Source organism: Haemorhous mexicanus, chromosome 8 (genome assembly GCF_027477595.1).
Source record: "Haemorhous mexicanus isolate bHaeMex1 chromosome 8, bHaeMex1.pri, whole genome shotgun sequence".
NCBI classification, from domain to species: domain Eukaryota; kingdom Metazoa; phylum Chordata; class Aves; order Passeriformes; family Fringillidae; genus Haemorhous; species Haemorhous mexicanus.
Window position 1 is genome coordinate 8,357,059 of NC_082348.1, and position 19,982 is coordinate 8,377,040.

At 39.1% G+C, this 19,982-nt stretch overlaps 1 protein-coding gene across 1 annotated transcript; it reads left to right on the plus strand.

The window, feature by feature from the left end:
- The first annotated feature begins 8,679 nt into the window (after positions 1-8,679).
- On the plus strand, positions 8,680-18,817 carry DDX18 (DEAD-box helicase 18). Its single transcript, XM_059852600.1, has 15 exons — positions 8,680-8,783; positions 9,214-9,682; positions 9,797-9,985; positions 10,970-11,104; positions 11,628-11,763; positions 12,073-12,173; positions 12,271-12,470; positions 12,558-12,672; positions 13,505-13,644; positions 13,844-14,005; positions 14,883-15,035; positions 15,696-15,809; positions 16,255-16,311; positions 17,291-17,468; positions 18,088-18,817. The coding sequence occupies exons 1-15, from the start codon at positions 8,718-8,720 to the stop codon at positions 18,228-18,230; spliced, it is 2,358 nt and encodes a 785-aa protein (XP_059708583.1). The 5' UTR covers positions 8,680-8,717; the 3' UTR covers positions 18,231-18,817.
- Positions 18,818-19,982: the final 1,165 nt, after the last annotated feature.

Genomic DNA, 19,982 nt, shown 5'->3' on the forward strand with positions numbered 1-19,982 from the left:
CACAAACAAAATGTCTTTACTTTAGCAGATAAATTCCTATCCCAAGTAATCAGACTCTGGAAAAGGCCTCATAGTGACCAACAAATAGCTGTACAACATCAGCCAGAGTACTGCAAAATCATGTATATACAAGTGAAAATGGTGCTTTCAAAGGGAGTGTCTATTCTGAGGAGGCCAAGGTCTGTGTGTGCCCTAAGTCTGAACTGCCAAAACATATCCTGAGAGTCCAAGGGCTTAGCAGAAGGACACAGGAAAGCCCTCCAGACTGTGTCCCTAACAGTGTCCAGGATTCCCTACATGCCTTGGACCCCAGTCAAGAATTGATCATTTCATGGATAAGCAAGTATAATGGTTACTGAACTCTATCCAAATGGTATGGGTGACACTCTAGGGCAGTACAGCATTTCAACTTATGCAGGTGAATCTCACAACCTACAAACCCAGAGGAGCACCCAGCATGATTTCCCAAACTGCTTGAAAGGATTACTCAGAGCCTGTTCACTCCATACTCCCAACAGCCAATGAAGAGAGACAGGCACCACAATGGAGCTCATGTGACACTGGAACTGCTTGGAGTGAGGACTTTAACACAGGGTCCATGATACTGACCATGGTTACATGGCAGGAATGAGACCATGAACGATTTATTCCAATCATGCAGGACATCTGTGGTAAAGATAGAAGCTCCACATGCATTTTCTGAGTTCCAGTCCTACAGCCAACATGGAAATTTGGGTATATTATTAATGTTGTTTCTTTACACTGATCATGAGGTGTATTCTCAATTTACATGAGAATGTTTTGAGCTGTCAGAGAATGGGGTAGTATAGAATCTAGTCTGGATATCATGGCTTTCTTCTTTGATTCATGCATATCCTCCAATCAGGCTCTGTAATTCTAATATCTGGTGTGCTCTTGCATACCTAGTAAATGACCTGTTTTTTACCACTATAAATGTAGAGATGGAACATCTCTCTTTGAATGACTCAATGATTTAATAATTATTAATGAGACATTATGCTTTTAAACATTTCTGGCAAATGATTAAGCTAAATGTTTGACATGGCTTTTAAAGGCCTGGAGCATGATGCTGCCTAGCAACTGAAATGTCATACACTTTTTTCTGATATTTTGTGACGCGGATAAAATAACAAACTTTGGTAAATACACTCAGTGTCATTCATATGTCAAGGAGTTCTTTCATACTAAAGAGTTTTACATTTTCATGTATCCAAACTTTCAGTATTCCAAACCTGTACCCAGATACTCTTCACAATGTACACAATTCTCACCTGCAGAATCCTGGCAACTCCAGACATTTGCACTCTAGATGTGAAGAGATCATCTTCCTGCATATCAAGTTTAAAATAGGGCTCTGCAGGATGTCCACAGGCATGGATGCTCAGGAAAACAGTGCCAAGACATTGAGTAACGTGCACCAAACTGAACAAGGTGAGCTGCAGGAGAAAGGTTAAGGACCTTTACACAAAAACATGACCTGGAGGTCTGTTATCACTAACTTGAAAAACCAAAACCTGTCCCTTACACTGCTGACAAATATGATGAGTAAGAATGGAGCTGGACATTTGGAGCAATTTACTGTTTTCTCTCTGTTTGGTTCTGCAACAAGTTCAGGTAGCAATTAGAATTCTTAATAAATATTATCTAAGTTCTATATCTGCTCCCCTTATTTAACACTGTCTAAAAGAATGTCTTAATTTTATTATTCTAATATTTCTATTAGTCAGTTATGTGTTGTTTAAAAGAATTTTAATTATTTTTAAAGTGCAAAGCAAGAATTTTCCCCAGGGAAAGACAAAGTATTGGTCCAAACAATGTATGAGCCTGATGTGGTTATGAATAATTACTGCTCTTGGTCTTTTCACACTTGCCATTCCCATGCACCTTACGGCAGTTTAAGGGAAGCAGTGGTAATGCTGAGAGGCAGCTTTGGGAATCCAAAGACCATGATGACTGGGGAGATACAAGATTATTAGTTTCTTAGAATTAAATCTATCACAGGTTCTAATAAATAATTGAAGGCAGATCATGGTTTTTATAAGCTCTGTTTGAGTTGCACTGTGTCAATAAAGACAAAGACTTAATTTTGTTTGTGCTCTCCTGTCCCACTTTCTGGTGCTTACTCTGCAGAAAAATATAGAAAAAGGTGTGAAGTTTCTGTTCATGCTTGCAGCCAACAGCTCAAAAAAAAAAAAAAAGGTATCTAATACTGCCATGAAATAATTATTTCTCCAGTAAGAAAAGACAATCACACACCACGACATTGTTATGCCACTGGGTTATAAACAGATGTGACACTATCTTTTGTCACATTACATAACAGAGATCAAAAGCACCACAGCCACTTAAAACCATCTTGATCCCCTGAGGAGGAACTGAGTTGTTCAAGAATGGTGACACATAAATTGAGGGACAAGTTATCAGCAAGTTATCAGAGTGGGTCATACAGTCTCTGGGTTACTATGCTTTTGCTGATTAAACGTAGATGAATTAATTGAGTTTTGTTTCTAAGCTGGTTTTCTGTGAAACGGCCTGCCTTCAGATCAAGGGCATGGTCTCAGCAAGACTGGCTACCCACTGGCTTCTCCTCTGAGCTACCAGGGAGCAGAGAACTGTACTTCAGGTATCTTGAAAGAGCCAGGTGAGAAAACTGCACTAAGGCCCAATGTGAACCACAGGTCCCCCTGGATTTATTGAACCACAGGTCCCCCTGGATTTATATGACAGTTCAAGATCTGACAACTGAAAGAAAAGCCTCTGGAAGATACCAGGGCATGAAATGGTTTCCTGTGCCAACAAGACAAGAAATGTGGCCCTTCCTTCACCTCATTTTAAATTTTTTGCCTATCCTGGGGCACAAGAACAGAAATTGTAGTCACCAACAGATTAAACCGTGATCCATTAAGACAGACTGCCATCTCCTGGTTTCTTCCACAACAGCCTTCCTTGGGAAAAAAGAGTCGGTTTAGTTAAAGCTTATGGTTGATCATAAAGTCATGCTTGCTCTGAACCTTTAAGGGAAAATGTCACAGTTAATAAAGGACAGGCAAGTGAAAGCTGGAAAGGCTAATGCATTATGACTGCACGATGTAGGTTAAGCCAACATGTGCCATAATTATAACTATCACAGTTTGACACAGTTTATAAAGGACTGAACTGTAAAAGCTCGGAGCCCAGTAATACAAGCTACTTAAACATTCTCTTCTGGAGTGCTGACTCTCCAATCTTCTACTGACTTTCAATCAGGAAAAGCAGTTAAACAATGGTTGATAGGAACCAATCATTCTCATTCTCAGGGACATTAAATCTCCTCTAAATGCCAATCTGAATGGGTCTTAGGAGTAAAAGTGACTTACACCGTGTTTAGGGACATGCAGAATTATGCAGAGCAGAAGACTACTGCAAAACTATGGATGTACAAACATAATAATGATATTGGGCAAAGGAGGGGTGAGCCACTCCAATAAAAATGTGAGAATGAACCCTTTTGATATTTTCTTGAAGGTGTTCAAGAATGGGCTAAAATGACAGCCAGCTGGAGGTATCACAGATTATTTGACATGGCCTGTGTTCCCTATTAAGTCTTCTCCTCTCTCCAGGTTGATGCGAATTTGTTCCCACTAGATGTATACTTTGCAATAATATAATATTTTACTATAACCTGTATATTTAAATTTTAGTGTTTAAGAATAACACACTTTTGTGTAATCAATATTACAATAGTGCCCAGAGCTCCCTGAGACACATGGGCCTTCTCTGTCCAATACAGACTCTGTCTCTTTATGTCCCATGCATACCTGGTTTAAAATAGTTCTTTCTTCAAGGCCTTGCAACCTAAACACAAACAGGCAGTGGGAGTGAAGAAGGCTATCCTCACCTTACTGATGAAGATATTCCACTGTGTGGATGACACAAACGAAATGAGAACAACCCCTGAAGGTAACAGGAGCACCTACAACTCAATAAGACATTGAGGTCTGTCCTTACAAGTCCCACACTTGGGATGTCTTCAAGGAAACAAACATTTAAAGCATAAAAGTCACTTTGAACATAGACATGCTGTCTGTATTACTGAATTCAGAGACGTGAGCTTAAGGAGTTGATAATTAGAAGAATGCTAATACCATTGTTTAATCAATGTTTTGTTTAATTCAAGATTTTAAACCTCATCTTCATCAAAGGAAGAATTTTGTATTGTTTAGAATGAAGGTAAAGGGAATTTTGAACTGTTACATACAGAAAGTACTACTCTTCAGCACAAAAAAGTTTACACATTTTTGGAAGAAATGTGACAACTCAGCTCATGATATTATTTGGAAGTTTTTCACAATAGTTACCATTCCATCCTTCTATAAGCTTTAAGACTTCCAGGTAAATGTATGAAAATTATTGTTACTGAAGAAAACTCAGAAATATATGGCACTTTGTTCTTCATCATCTCTTTTACTAACAGTTTACGAAACATAGTGTTACTATTCATCAAGGAAGTAAAACCTGATTCCAAATTTCAGAACCTACTTTTAAAAAACAATTAAAAATTATAAATGGCATGAGAGAATTTTCTTATAAATACTCAGCAAGGTGGAGAAAATTTTGCAGTGAAACAGTGCTCCAGGACAAATAAATGAAGGAAGACACGTGATGGACACTTAAAAAAAAAAAAGGTAACCTCAATCTCTGATTCTCTTTTCTCTTTAGCTAAAAGCATTTGTGTGTTGGAGCTCTCTCACAGCGAGGGTGACATCTTGTGTTCATTCCAGCCACAAACTGAAACTAATCACCCTCCATCCAGCTGCTATGCACCAGAATATCCCTCCCCTTCAAATTTTATCTTCAAAATTTTATCTGCAGAGTTTTAGCTGACCCTATATATTTCCCTTACTGTGTCAGATTTCATACTCTCTTTGAGTTTAATCATGACTTTATATTGTTTGAACAGAGCTATTTTAAATGAAGATCTGTAAATGATAAAGCTATATAAAGACACACTCCTTCTGAAGAGGAGACACTAATATATTTACTAGGATTCTTTACATTAATGAGGGCACTGTAAAAGGAATGCCTTTCATGCCTGAGAAAATCATTATTTTAAGGGTTATGAACCTGTCAGTCTGTAAGTTATAAACTACTTGCTACACTTGCAGTTTGATTAATCTGCTAATAAATCACTTGATCCTACTTGTAGCCTTTGCAGCATTTTGAGAAACCTTCACTAAGTTTTCTAAAACAGGAAAACATTGGATCATTGTAGGTAAAAAAAGAATACTGTGAATTTACATGCTGTCTTAATAAAAGTGGCTGTAGCTTACTGTCATGTGCAAAACAGGCTATTTTTCAACATCTGCTAGGGTTTGTAGAATAGGAGAAGCAAGCCTGTAAACAGCCTACTAAAATAGAAAATGTTTTAATATTATTTCATCTGATTCAGAAAAGCAGCTTCTGAGGACCCCAAAAATATTTTGCAAGTTTAAATTGAAAACATCAGAAACCAACTTTAAATAAAAATAAAATTAAATAAAATGGAATCTAAACTCTTCAGCTGTGTGTCATGCATAATATTTGCACTTCAGTTACCCTCCAGGTACCCTCCTGCCTGCCAGTGGTACATTACAAACTGTGCACTTCTCTTGCATTATGTATTTTTTTGTTCTCTCATTGCCTCTCTGAGGATAAAAATGTGCATAGCAACTTGTTTTCCTGAAGACTTTTTGTTTGCAGTGTGTAGGTGATAAACATAAAATAATCTGTTACTGCAAGGAAGAATTCCAACATTTCCTACAAGGTGGCATTTCCTGGACTTGGGTCCTCTGCGTGACAAAGAGGAGATCATGCATTAGAACACTTGCAATGGTTTCAGTTCCAGCTGTAAAATATGGGCCGAATGAGAAATAAAAAATTCACTGATGTGATCTGAATCCAGCTCTATTGCCATGTCCACGAAGTGCTGCTGCTGTCAGTTATAAGTGAGACCAGACTGCCACATGGCACGAGGGACACATTAGCTGAAAGCAGCATTAAACCAAGCTCCTAAAAATATGTGATTGTGATAGCCTACCTTGCTTTTTCCAAACATGGATACCTTACTCTCCTAGTAAGCCATACTTTGAATTCCCTCACAGGTTCAGTGATATTCAGTGATACCCTATAGAGACATGATTTGTATCAATTTCTAACTCACATTAACATTGAAATGTTCTATAAATCAAGTCATCTATTCTCCATGTGATGTATCTGAATTTATCTGTATCTATGCCATTTATATCAGTTCAGGTTTGGGTTACTTTTCTCCGTCAAAGTCCACATTTCAGAATTACATATCTCCACTAAATTAGAAAATTTATTATTTCTGCAGATACCTTTGTATCCATCATTTGTATATGTACACACACTAGTAAGGTAGACACTTGAAAAAAAAAATCTGATTTTAAACCAAGTCCCTTTGTATTACCTTCTGACAGATAAATGTGTCTAATATGGAAAATAATAATCTGTTAAAAATTAAAAGACAGCTCTGAACAGTTTTCCAGTTTGTGGCTGCAAGCAATAAAGGCTTTCGTTTTCTAGTTCAGAACTTTTAGCTGAATGGTGTAGATGTTCATAAATTACATCAGTGTTGATTTTCTTCATGTTCAACTTAAGACATCAGAAAAGCATTTCTTCAAAAATTCTGATTTCTGAAAATAAAACTTGTATTCTTTAATTCAGCTCTGTACCTAAAAGCCTGTATTAAAAAAGGACTACACACTTTGGTTTCATGACCTTTTCTAGATGGGGTTTTGGCACCTTTTGTATAAACTACACGTTCTACTTGAAATGATACAACTGAAATCAATGACTACTTCTGTGTTACATTTTAATCAACACAAGTTAGTTTATGGTAAGTAGGCACAAATATTCTGAATTTGGCTATAAGGATCTCTATTTTATCTCTGGAAGATAAAATACTGACACTGGCAGCCCATTAAAAATATTCACCTTTATCTCATATGGAGTTATTCAGCTCTATAAAGGTTTTACTCACACAAAACATGTTTCCCTACAAACCTTCCTGCAAGATCATGGGCAGAAAATTAGGGACATTTTGACAACAATTCAATAACCATCTGAGAAAATCCTATTGTTAGTAATGATTGCCTGATAATTCAAGCAATTAGGAATGAATGTATTGGACAAAAATGACACTTGTACTAGAGGGGATTCATACTCTATCTAAGAAATGCCAACATTCAGAGACAAACTATTTACATGAGTTAGTGGTTTAAATTACTGTCTAGACTTGTCACAATAATATTATCATTATTATCTTCTGAGTCTTCTTTTTTTTTTTTTTTTGTGACTTTCCACAATAACAGCTTGAAGAAAAACAAATAGATGCTAAAAGAAGGACGCTCAAAAACACATTTTGAAATTTCCAGAGAAGCACATTTGTTTGTTAACTCTAAGTAACATGTTTTACAAGATACTGAGAGAAAGCAATTTTGGAGCTCATGATAATTTGCTACCTAAAAAAAAAATCTGTACTTCCTGAATTCTGATACAGAATGCCCTGACATCTGTGTACGTAGATGCAATACCATCTTTTGTCTATAAAGCTTTCCTTGTATGCCATGCTGATTGTAGCCAACAGAGCAGGTCAGTGTGATCTGACATAACTGTTCAGGACAGTTTATCAGTGTGGGCCTTGTGCCACACTAATGCGATTTCACAAAGACTTGCCAAGTCAGCCAGAACCCAGCATAGACACTGAGGTGAGTTCTTTATATAAAGGCTTTTACCTGACCAGAATCCTTTACCAGGATTACCTTTACCAGGTCCTAATTCTTGGCAGAGCTGGGGGTGTGACAACATGTGTGAAAGCAAAAATACTGATGATCCTGGCACTACTGGTTAAGATGGGAACATGAGGATCATGCCATGCCCAAAGGACATAACTTTGTCCTCCCACAGTGTACTAGTGTCAGCTCCCTGCTGTCCAGATCTTTATACATTTTATCTGCACATTGACCATATTCCAGAAAGAAGCACTGCCCAGGTTAAATCTGGATCCAAACAGTAAACAAGTACATCCATATAAATCAGTACAGATTAGGAAGAGCAAACCCATGTCTACTTATAAATACATTCTGCAAATGCAGTATAAGGTAGCCAGGGAGAAAACAGACACGAAACCTAAATTACACTGAGCTGAGTAAGGAACTTTCACCTGCTTAAAATTAAGCAAGTAAAACTGAGTTCCTCTGGAGTCTGTACCAAAAGCCTTTCTTGCTGAGGATGGATCAGTTTAGTTTCAAATGCAACTGATGGAAATAGCAATAATCCATTCAATTTATTAAAGCAGTGGCATCCAGACTGTGACAGTCTGGACAGGCAGCATGGCTCACAGCCTGAAGCTCTGGTAAGACAAATACTCATCCTGGTGATCCAAATGACCTAGGGAAGCCAATAATTGCAGATGGTGAAAAATTACTTCCGTTATTAATATAGGATTAGTTCTCCAGTTTATTCTGTGTTACAGCAAGTTATCAGGGGCTGAACCTCACTCAGTTTGTAGTCTCGGATCTCTCAGAAGGCGCTGGTTTCTCATTTCGGGTGGCAAAGCACATCCCTGTGCTGTCTGTGCCCTCTACTGTCAGGAAGCAGCCGGGAATCCTCTTTGGAGGAACGGGGAAGTGACTCTGCCTCTGTATTTGGCACTGATGATGCCACACCTGGAGTGCTGTGCTCTCAGTTCCAGGGCACCGAGGGGCTGCAGCGGGTGCAGAGTAAGGCAGTGAGGCTGGGCAAGGGCTGATGGGCAGCGCTGAGGGAGCTGGGCGTGTTTAGCCTGGAAAAAAGCAGCTTCGGGGGGCCCTTCTGCCCTCCACAATCCCTGACAGGACGGGGCACCCGGGGCGGCGAGCTCTGCTCCCAGGGAACAGGACACGAGCACATGGCTTCAAGCTGCGCCAGGGGAGGCTTAGGCTGGATATTAGAAAGAATTTCTCCACAATTTGTGATTAAACATTGGAGTGAACTGTCCGGGGAGGTGGTGGAGTCACCATCCCTGGAAATGTTAAAGGAAAGCCCGGACATGGTGCTCAGTGCCATGGGGTAGTCGACATGCTGATTTTGTTCGTAGGTTGGACTTGATGATCTCAGACTTCTTTTCCAACCCGTTTCTTTAATTCTGTCTCTCTCTCCCGTTGAACACAGGTAACTATGGGAGGGCAGCACCGCCGGGCAGACGGGTGTTGTCAGACTGGGGGTTCTGTGTGCGAGCCTTCTCCGCAGGGAAACCCGGAGGGGTGTTCCGTGTCGGCGGCTGAGAGCGGGGCCGGGAGCGGAGCAGGGACGGCGGCCGGGAATGGGGCGGGAAACGAGGCCGGAAGCAGGAGCGGTGATGGGTATCGCGATCGGGGCAGGGATCCGATCCGCTGCCTCCGCCGGGCCCCCAGAGGGCGCTGCCCGGTGCCCGTGAGGCCCCGCGGGCGGCGGTTCCGGCGGGTCCGGTCGCGGCCTCCCCACGTGTGCCGAGAGCGCGGGGCTCCCGCTGCCGCTGCCGCGATGTCGGTGCCGGCTGCTGCCAGCAACCTGCCCATGCGGCTGCTCCGCAGGAAGATCCACAAGCGCAACCTGAAGCTGCGGCAGCGCAACCTGAAGCTGCGGGCGGCCCAGGGGACAGGTACGGGCGGGCAGCGCCGCGGAGCCTCTCCGGGCTCAGCGCCGGCGGAGCCGTGACTAACTTTGTGTTCTCTCCCCTCTCTGTCCTCCTTCTGTCTCTGTCTCCGCCGTGCAGTGCCCTCGCCGAACGAGGCGGCTTCTCAGGGACCCCCGGAGGAGGAGGAGGTGGAGGAAGCGGCGGTGACACAGGAGGATGCAGCGGCCGAGGAGGGCGCGGAGCCTGCGGACGGAGCCGGACCCCGCAGCGGGGAAAAGAAGAAAAAGAAGAAGAAAAAGAGAAAAGCGGTGGCCAACGGAGGAGATGGTGCGTGGTCTTAGCAAAGACAGGGTGTCTGCCAGGGCTGAGTTAGCCTGGGAGACCGCACAAGCGCCTCCATAGGGTTCCCGCGGCGTCGGGGAAAGTTTGGAATGCCATTTGCTGGTCAGATGTGCGCTTTAAAGTCCCCGAGGTCTAAAGATTTACCCGTTTCATTCCAGCTGCGATATTTGAATCCGTAATTCATACTAATAGCCAAGTTATTTGTTCCATAGGATTGTGCTTTGTAACCTTGACTGGATGTTTGGCTTATTTATTATTCAAATACATGCCCTGTGTTTCAGGGCTCTGGTAGATGGGTGCTCTCTGAACTTGGCTGTGCAGCCAATACAGCTTTTTAGCAATATGTGCAGCCTTTGGCAACATTTATGTATTATGAAACTGAAGTATACTGTAAAATTACCAAAAAAAACTCAAAAAGCACCACACAAATATTGCTAGGTTTGCATATGTTTTTATATGCATAGATTTATAGATACATATCCAGACATACATGAGAAATAGAAGACTTCAAAATGTATTTGATTTTTGGGACATGCATCATGGTTATGGCAATGAAGAGGTGCTTTCATCTCTAAAGATTCAGGTACCTAAATGCAAATTCTCACATATCGTGAGCACAAAAGGTGTGGGAAATTTCATGTCTACATTGCAGATGGGAAAGAATTTTGTTACCAGTTTAAGGACAATTTATCTTGCTTCCACACAAGATGTCATATGATATATGTCAAGCTACATTGTTTCACTGTGCAAAGTGGGCTGTAGGGAAGGAACTTGGGGAATTTTGGCTCTGTGCCTCAGAAAATTCCATAGAAACCTTGACTCTCCTCCAGCCCCCTTCCACCCTAAAAATAATGATCTTTGTACTTGGCTTACAGACTAAAGGAAACTCAGTCTGTGGAACAGCTTTTCATGATAACCATGACCTTTGTATTTCTAACTGACTTGTTTTCTGTAAAAATAACACTCTAGAAATAGAAACCAAAAAAGCAAAAACTAAAGAAGATGAAGCTGCAGAGATAGAAGATGGAGATAAACAGGACTCTGGAGGGAAAGAAGTGGAAGAGGAGGAGGATGAAGTGCCCAGTTTGCCACTAGGTGTAACAGGTATCTTGTGTTCTCTTTTTCATGCACAGGCAAAATCCCAAGGTCTAACCCTTTCCTTCCAGAGCAAGTTGCAGTTTTCAAGTGAGCTTTGTGAGTCAGGTGTTTGGATACATGATGTGACACTGGCAGCTGTACAGCTCTCACCCTCCTGCTGTTCTTGGAAATTTGCATTATGTACACACCTCTTGGTCCTACTTTACTAGTGAAAGTGGTTTTTAAACCTATATACATATATGCTTATCTATAAAGAAAGAAGTCCATGAAGAGCAAGCTGGAGGTGTAGAACTAGTAAATCTGACAGAAAAAGCAGTGCATTCATCTTCATTTTTATTAACTCTATGTAGTTTTCTTGTGAACTCATTAATAGAGAGTATTTTGCCAGTGTCTTTGGATTTTGTGGTAGAATGCAATAAGAAGTCCTTTGATTTTTTTCGTATAGGTCAATTTGAACTGGTTAATCTCAGACGGCAGAGGAAATAGAAGAAATAAGTTTAAATATTTTTCATTTTGCCCCTCACTTCAGGTGCTTTTGAAGACAATTCCTTTGCTTCCCTGGCTGGTTCTGTCAGTGAGAATACATTGAAAGGCATAAATGACATGGGCTTTACACACATGACTGAAATTCAACATAAAAGTATTAAGCCTCTTCTGGAAGGCAGGTAAGAAGTAGGGCTTTTTAGTCACTCTAATGACCCCAGATGTTTTGTAAATTTTGCTGGCAAGCTCCATACATGAATCATAAAATCAAATCATGGTATCAAGGTTGGAAAAGACCTCCATGATCATTGAGGCCAGCCTTTCAGTGACGAATTGCTGTGACCTGCCTCTGCCAGCAAGCGCCTAGTACCAACTCCACTGGTCTTCTTTAAGCCATCTTAGTTTTTTACATTGTCAGCATGGATCAGAGTGCGATTTCTCTTCTCTTGGTATGGTCAACTAAATACTTCTTTTTCTCTGGCTGCTTACAGGGATATTTTAGCAGCTGCAAAAACAGGCAGTGGAAAAACACTTGCGTTTCTCATTCCTGCAGTAGAGCTCATCTACAAGCTGAAATTCATGCCTAGGAATGGTAAGGCTCTTCATTTCACAGCTGAATTTTACTGCAAAGAAGCCATTTAGAGGGTTGGATGAGTTGTAAGTGACTCTCTGGTTGATGTATTTTTTAGGAACAGGTGTTATTATTCTTTCTCCTACCCGAGAGCTGGCCATGCAAACCTACGGAGTTCTTAAGGAACTTATGAATCATCACGTTCATACCTATGGTCTGATAATGGGGGGTAGTAACAGATCAGCAGAAGCACAGAAGCTTGGAAATGGAATCAACATCATTGTAGCCACACCAGGAAGATTGCTGGATCATATGCAGGTAGATAAAATATTGATGTTTAATCTGGTTGTTAAAACATAATAAAACTCCTTTCCCTGTCTGACTGTGAGTTTGTTACTCTTCTAGAACACTCCAGGTTTCATGTACAAGAACTTGCAGTGTTTGGTAATTGATGAGGCAGATCGAATCTTGGAGGTTGGATTTGAAGAAGAAATGAAACAGATCATAAAACTTTTACCAAGTAAGAAAAAAAAAAAGTCTCTTTCCTGGAAATCACTTGACTAACATTATGTCTTCTTTCTGACTCTATTATTATAGGAGACGTTATTAATTTTTATAGTTCTGTAAATGAACTTCATAGTAGTTTTCTTACTCTATCCTTTTTTTCTACTAGTCAGTGTATATTACCTATTCAACATCATTTATCTGAAGAACAGAGTTTTCAAATGCCCTTCAGAGATACAATTCTGTTCATATAAAATCCTTTTAGTTTAATGTTTCCATTTTCTCATTCATCTTCCTCTGCCTATTTATTTCCTGCAATTCTTTATTTCCTAATAAGGTTTAAATTCAAGGAAAAAGGGCTTCTGACTTGCAGTTCAATCTTTTTTGATATGTCCAAGACCAGTAACTTGAAGAAGTTTAAGTATTTACCTTAAATTTTTCTTTTCCTAATTTTTCCTGTAACTGTTCTTTGTAATTGATGTATTAGACACAATCTGAATTGGTTCTTTCAAACAAAAATATTGTAGTATTCCTGGAAAATAATTTCAAATTAGAAGATTGATCTCAGTGTTGTTTTGTGTCTAATTTGGATTGCAAATGATTATTAACATTTTTACAGAGAAAGAACACTGTGGTTTTGATAGTGGTTAGGATTTTGGGGATGGGGACAGCTGAAATAAGCACGGTGTACACCACATAATACAAATACACCTCTTTCTTTGTCAGTAGCATTATGTTTGAATTAGAATTTAATTGGAAGATTTGCCCAGGGAAGTTTACAGTTAAATTTTATGGAATCACTGCTTGAATTCTTTAAAAAGTGAAGCTGTCTTTCAAATATTTTCCAGAGCGCAGACAGACAATGCTTTTCTCTGCCACACAAACCAGAAAGGTGGAAGACCTAGCCAAGATCTCTCTGAAGAAAGAGCCACTGTATGTTGGGGTTGATGATAACAAGGAGACAGCAACTGTAGATGGTCTGGAGCAGGTAAGGCAAACATTAGTGGGAGGGTTGAGATCTCTGAACACACCAAGCCCTGTGCTTGTTTTACCTGGGGTGCTTCAGATGTAGAACTGCTTGGTGAGGTTTTTTTTCACAAAGTAGCCCTTCCCTGATGTAGTTGTGTTCCTAAAACACAAGTTTGCTCCCTACTACTTTCATTTAACAATGTTTAAAATTTTTGCAGGGTTATGTGGTCTGTCCATCTGAAAAAAGATTCCTTTTGCTCTTCACATTCCTCAAGAAGAATAGGAAGAAGAAACTGATGGTATTTTTTTCTTCATGTATGTCAGTGAAGTACCACTATGAATTACTCAACTACATTGATCTGCCTGTTTTGGCCATTCATGTAAGTATCTTATTCATAGATTTTGAATTAAGCTGGTAGCATCTGTAAGCTGTTACTGGCTTTACATTTGCCTGGTTTGTTTCAGTCCAGTTTCTGATAAACTGACAGCCTGCTCATAAAACTGATGATGATTAGTCTGTAAAGGAGATAAAGCAAAGATTATGTAATAACATTCAGTAATCAGACTTGCTGTTTTTTGAACCAGTGCTGAACACTGATACTAATTTATGCTCTCTGTGTAGCAACATTTCTGTCTTCTTCCAAGAAGTTACCTTTCACAAGCACTAAAATTCAGTACGTGGAGTGAATTTCTTGTCAGAGAAATCCAGAGTCTGATGCCTGAAGTGTTTGATGCTTTTTCTAAGGCCTGCGTGATGTTTGGATTTACTATGCTAATTCTTACCATTTGGATGAGCATTGTAAATTTTTTGTCAAAACCACAGAATGCACAGTTTAGAACAAAGAATTGACTGAAAGTCTATGAAACAGTTGTCACTAATCACAAATGTCCTTTTTTATTTTGTTTTAGGGGAAATGTCTTGCTATTCTTTGATAGAACTGTGACAAGTGTCAGTTTTGTTTGGTTGTTTGCTTTTATAACTTGTAATCTGTCTAACATATTGCCAGACTTGCAAATGTCCTTTTTCTGGACTTGAAACATGCATGTTGTGCTCATGAGAAGAATGTTTATGCAATTTTTAATGTTTTAGGAGATACATTGTAATCTCTGAGGGATGCCATTTCTTGTAACCCTGTACGGTTTATTTTTTTCTTTCTTCACTGCAAATGGTGAAGAAACAAAACCACAATTTGGAAAGATGTCTCAAATTATTTTATTAGTTGATACTTCATCCTCAGTGTGTTTGTTTCCTTTCAGGGCAAGCAGAAGCAGACCAAACGTACTACAACGTTTTTCCAGTTCTGTAATGCAGAGTCTGGGATACTGCTGTGCACTGATGTGGCTGCCAGAGGACTGGACATTCCTGAGGTTGACTGGATTGTCCAGTATGACCCTCCAGATGATCCAAAGGTAGGTTAAGGATGTAGACAAGTGTTACAGCAAGAAATCAAATTCTGACTACAAACTTAGTTGCAGAGAAGAGCTGAAACTGCTGCTTGAAAGAGGGCAGGATTCAGCCATGGTCATATCCAGCTGCTGGTTTCTTTCACAGCCCTTCACCAACTCCTAGGAAATGCTGCTCCTAGCCAAGACCTTGGTTGCCTTCTTAAGAATTGCATTTTAAAATATTGTTTGTGCTGTGAAATTAAAATCTAATCAGCTAAACAGCCAAACACTTCTCAAGAGGAGGGGGAGTTTATGTATGCATCCCTGAGCTTTTCCAGTTGAAATTTGCTTTTTGTTTAAAGATAATATTCTTACTTGACTAAAAGTCTACTGTAAACAAGGGAGATTCAAAGATGTCAAAAATCAAGGTTTAATTTTCAATTACTGTAGACTAAAATTTTTTTGCTTCAGTAAAAGATAAAATGCTGCAGTCAGGGGCTATGTCTCAGCCTGATGTTGCTTTACACCTTCAGCATTTGTTTTCCCTTATCCATGTGTCAATGCCAAGAAAAAGTCTTACCAAATAGTGAATGATGCATTACATTATACTGAGGTTAACTTTGGTGTATTTTTTGTTGATAATTAAGACTGCCTGACCTTGTTGTCTGTTACTGTTTCCCGAAGGAATATATCCATCGTGTTGGTAGGACTGCCAGAGGAATAAACGGTAGAGGACATGCTCTGCTCATCTTAAGACCAGAAGAACTGGGCTTCCTTCGTTACCTCAAACAAGCCAGGGTAAACTGTCCAGTTTTTAAAGGCAAAACTTGTTGGCTTGGTTTGGTTTGGTTTGGTGTGGTTTGGTTTTTCAGCTATCAGTTTCATTGTGTTTAATTCCAAAAGAAGAACAGTCTTCTTTTAAAGGTAATCATTTTAACAGAACTGCACAGAGCTGCTTGGTTGCTCTCCTTTTCGACTTGTTTTGTGACTTTAATTAAAGTGATTTAACTTCTAAAGCAAAAGTGGTAAAAAATGGTGTCATACTGAGTGTCTCTATTACTCTGGCTTAAAGGAAGTGATAATACTGTCATATTGATGTAAAGGCACTTTACAGATACAGCTGTGGTATTAAAAAAAATCTGTTATCTATCAGATTGTTTTCTATTTGTCCTTGGTCTTAAACACATTCACTATATTTTCACAGGGAAAATAATGTTGATACTTCATTTCTTTTGTTTTTTAGGTACCACTAAGTGAATTTGAGTTTTCTTGGTCAAAAATCTCAGACATCCAGTCTCAGGTATGACATGTTTTTACACTTCAACTATTTTGAATATCTTTGTTATAATTTGCATGGAGAATGTTGCAGTCTGTAATGACTGCAAATCAAAACTGTGTGTGCTTCTTCAGGAATGTTAGTATATAAGCCCATGTGTGTTTTTAATTATCTGGTGTTAATAAAGCCCAACATCAGCTAAAATTCTTTTGTGCTCCTGTGCTGCAAAAATAGCCAAGGAACACAGAGTTGACGGAATAGCATAGATAATTCTGAAGATGTGAGTTTCTGTTGATTACTTCTGTGAATCATTCTTATGATAAGAGTCCTGTAAAGTTTCTTTGCAGTAGCTTGAATTTAAAGTAGCAAGTAAAGGAAGCAGTGAAGACAGTCCTTACAGAGAGAGATTCCTAATTAAGCACAATCAGGAGGAAGTGGTGCCTAATATAGCTTATTTTTAGAATGCTGAGTTAATGTATTTTAAACATCAAATGAAACACTGGGATCTAGTCAGTGTTGGGAACTTGGCCCACATCAAATAAAATGATAGTTTACCCTGGTGTATCTTCATTTTTGGTTTAGAATTCATACTGCTGATTTCACAATGCATTGGCACCATGATAGCTCAGACTGTGCATGGAATTGCATGGAATCACACAGTTCAGATGTCAGGCTGGCAGTTCTCATACACATGGTTTCATGGTGTGGCTGCAGGTGTATTGTCCTTGATTAACTTGTTTGGGACAACCCAGTGTAATATTTCTGTAAGTTTTCATATTGCTGAGGCTTTGTTTATACTGTAAGTCAGCTTCAGGATTTTTTGTCCCTCTACTTGTTTATAAAAGCATTTTTACACCTGAACGTGCACTTTGTTGTCACAGGGCAGTTTTGATGAAGTGAGGAGTGAATGTCATTGGCACTCATACAGTAAAAATGTCTGAATATAGACTTTTAACAGCTATAATTGTTTATGTCTCTTATGGTTTTATTTTTCTCTCACCAGCTGGAAAAACTGATAGAGAAGAACTACTTCCTTCACAAGTCAGCCCAGGAGGCTTACAAAGCTTACATCAGAGCTTATGACTCCCATTCTCTGAAGCAGATCTATGATGTCAATAATTTGGATCTTCCCAAAGTCTGCCTTTCGTTTGGTTTTAAAGTTCCTCCATTTGTTGACCTCAGTATCCTTTTACTGCAGTGTTTCAAAGCTGAATTTCTGCATTATAAATGTTCAGTGCAACTTGCTGAATTCCTGTGCTACCTCAAGTTCTGCTGTTTTGTTGTTGGGGTTGGAGTTTTTCTGCTAATAACCATAAAAATGCATCATGCTCCAACAGTACTTTATCAAAGAAAATGTAAATGTTCACTGCAGAAATGCCTACAAACATCTCTTGAAGCACATGTCCATGCTGTACAGGCCTCAGCTGCTGTTGGGGCAGATTCTGGAATGCATCCATGTTCCAAAGTATTGTTCTCCTCCATGCAAAATTATTTTCATTGAAATGTACTTGTTTAAGTTTCATAGTCATGGAATAATGGCATAGAGGGGCAAGAGCAGGAACTAGAAGACTGTATCTAAATTACTGTCAAAGCTGACAGTGGATGGAATTTGAAGCAGTAGTGCATTGGACAGTTTAATGGGAGGAGTATTTAGAACCACAGGCACAAAGTTCTGGCTTTCTCTCTAATTAGGCAGCTCAACTTTTTCTCTGTTTTTTCTCACATCAATAACCTTAGTAAACCCAAAATGCAGTATTTCAAATTACTCCTTTTTAAATTCTTTAACCAATGAAATTTCAGATGTGAACAGCAACCATGGCAGAAGACTACAGAAGAGAGGTGGAGGTGGGGGATTTGGCTATCAGAAATCAAAGAACGTCCACAAAGCAAAAATCTTCAAACACATCAGCAAGAAATCTGACAATCGGCAGTTTTCTCGTTAATTCTGGCCAATAAAATGCCTTGGAGTAGCCTACCTTGATCAAAGCCATCTGGCAGTTACTTCTAATTTAAACAGCTCCTTTCCCATTTTTAGGTCTCTTTAAGGATTTCTTTCTTTTCTGGAAACATCACCTTTTTCACTTCAGGAAGAGTCTTCAGAGCTGTGGCTAAAGGAGAATATGGCCAGGGAATTTTGCCATACTGGTTGTAAGGAAGAAGATTATTTTAATTACCTGAAGTCAATACTACAGAGATTTTTATTAAAGAAAGAGAGAATACCTTTAGGTTTTATAGAAGAATTTGCTTTACATTTACCCTTCTTTGTATGCATACCTCTGAAAATTGTTAGAGTGGACAACATAAGGACGTTGTGAGATAAAAAAAGGTTTTGCTCACATGAATCATTGCAAGGGATTTTAATGCTACAGAGCTCTGCTTTGGCCATCAAATATGCTGAAGAATATAAGAAGATTCCTTTAGAACTGAACCATGGATGAATAATTAAGGCTGTATGAGCTTGTGAATAATTTCAGACATGGTATCCATATAACAAGTACAGTGTCCAAAATAAAACAAATATCTTACATCAGTTCTGGTACATGATTAATACTGGTTTAATGTGATAGAATGGTAACACTATACTGAAATACTTGGTTTTCCGTCATGTTTAAATCTGAATTTATTAATCTGGGGACGTCTAGTGTCTGCAAAGAATTAAGGAAAGCAGATTACATAAATTAAAGCACTCAAACCAGGTATTTTTTAAAGATGCTTCATAACCTTGATGCTTTGAGAAGTTCTGCAGTTGTACCTTGTAAATTACAAAAGTGAATTGCTTTCAAGTCTTTATATCAAGTCAGCAATGAGCAAAGTCAAAGATACTGCCACAGGACTGGGTGGGTGGAGAGACTCGGTAAGTGAAAAAGTAAAATGGCTTATAGATATACTAGAAGGTCATTTTGAAGGAGGAATATAAAAAACTGAAATGGAAGAGGGTGGAATACACATTGCAGACAGGAAAAAACGTGGAGGCTTCAGTACAAGAAGAATACGTTAGTTGGGTAAAAGAGTAATTGTATTACACGTATTATTGCCATCTCTCTGCCATTGTAGCAGTAGGTAACTGCTCTTATGAGGCTACAGTGGTGGTGAGAAGTGTTTAAAAAGTGTTCATGTGTCAAGGAAGGACTAAAATGTCACAAAATCCAGAAACGTGGGCCATCAGTGATTACAGTAAAACAGCTTTTAATTACATTTAAAATGTAACCCTGGAGCAGTTACAAATACAAAATCATAAGTAGTTATTCCAGTGCAAATTGGACTGTTATTTCTTAGGTCTTCTGAGGTAGCATGTCAGATTTAAAACTGATACATGCATTGAAATATTTTTTAAAAAATCAGTGGACTTTCTTTTTATCCTTGGGGAAAGCAGATGGGGAGAAATAATAGGACCATTCTGTTTCTAGTGCTTCCACCATTCAGATTTGAGCATTGTTTGGTTTTCCCTCTTATGAAATGGCTGACCTTAGACCCTAATGGACTTCTAAGATTTCTAATGTCAAAATAATTCTGTTGCTAGAATTTGAATGTCTTGTGCTTCTAAGCTTGCAATGTAATAGCAAAATCTTCTCTAAAGCATAAGCAGTGCTAAGTATGATGCCTGTCTCATTGAGTTCTAATCTTTGATTCTGGGTTTTCTTAAAAATTTATAAACAATAGATGTCAAACTAATTTTTATGCCTTTATTAATAGCA

Coding starts and splice junctions, on each gene's coding strand:
- DDX18 (XM_059852600.1), top strand. CDS start 8,718: ATGATGCCACACCTGGAGTGCTGTGCTCTCAGTTCCAGGGCACCGAGG. Junction 11,764..12,072: donor AAGCCTCTTCTGGAAGGCAG/GTAAGAAGTAGG, acceptor GGCTGCTTACAG/GGATATTTTAGCAGCTGCAA. Junction 15,036..15,695: donor ACCCTCCAGATGATCCAAAG/GTAGGTTAAGGA, acceptor TGTTTCCCGAAG/GAATATATCCATCGTGTTGG.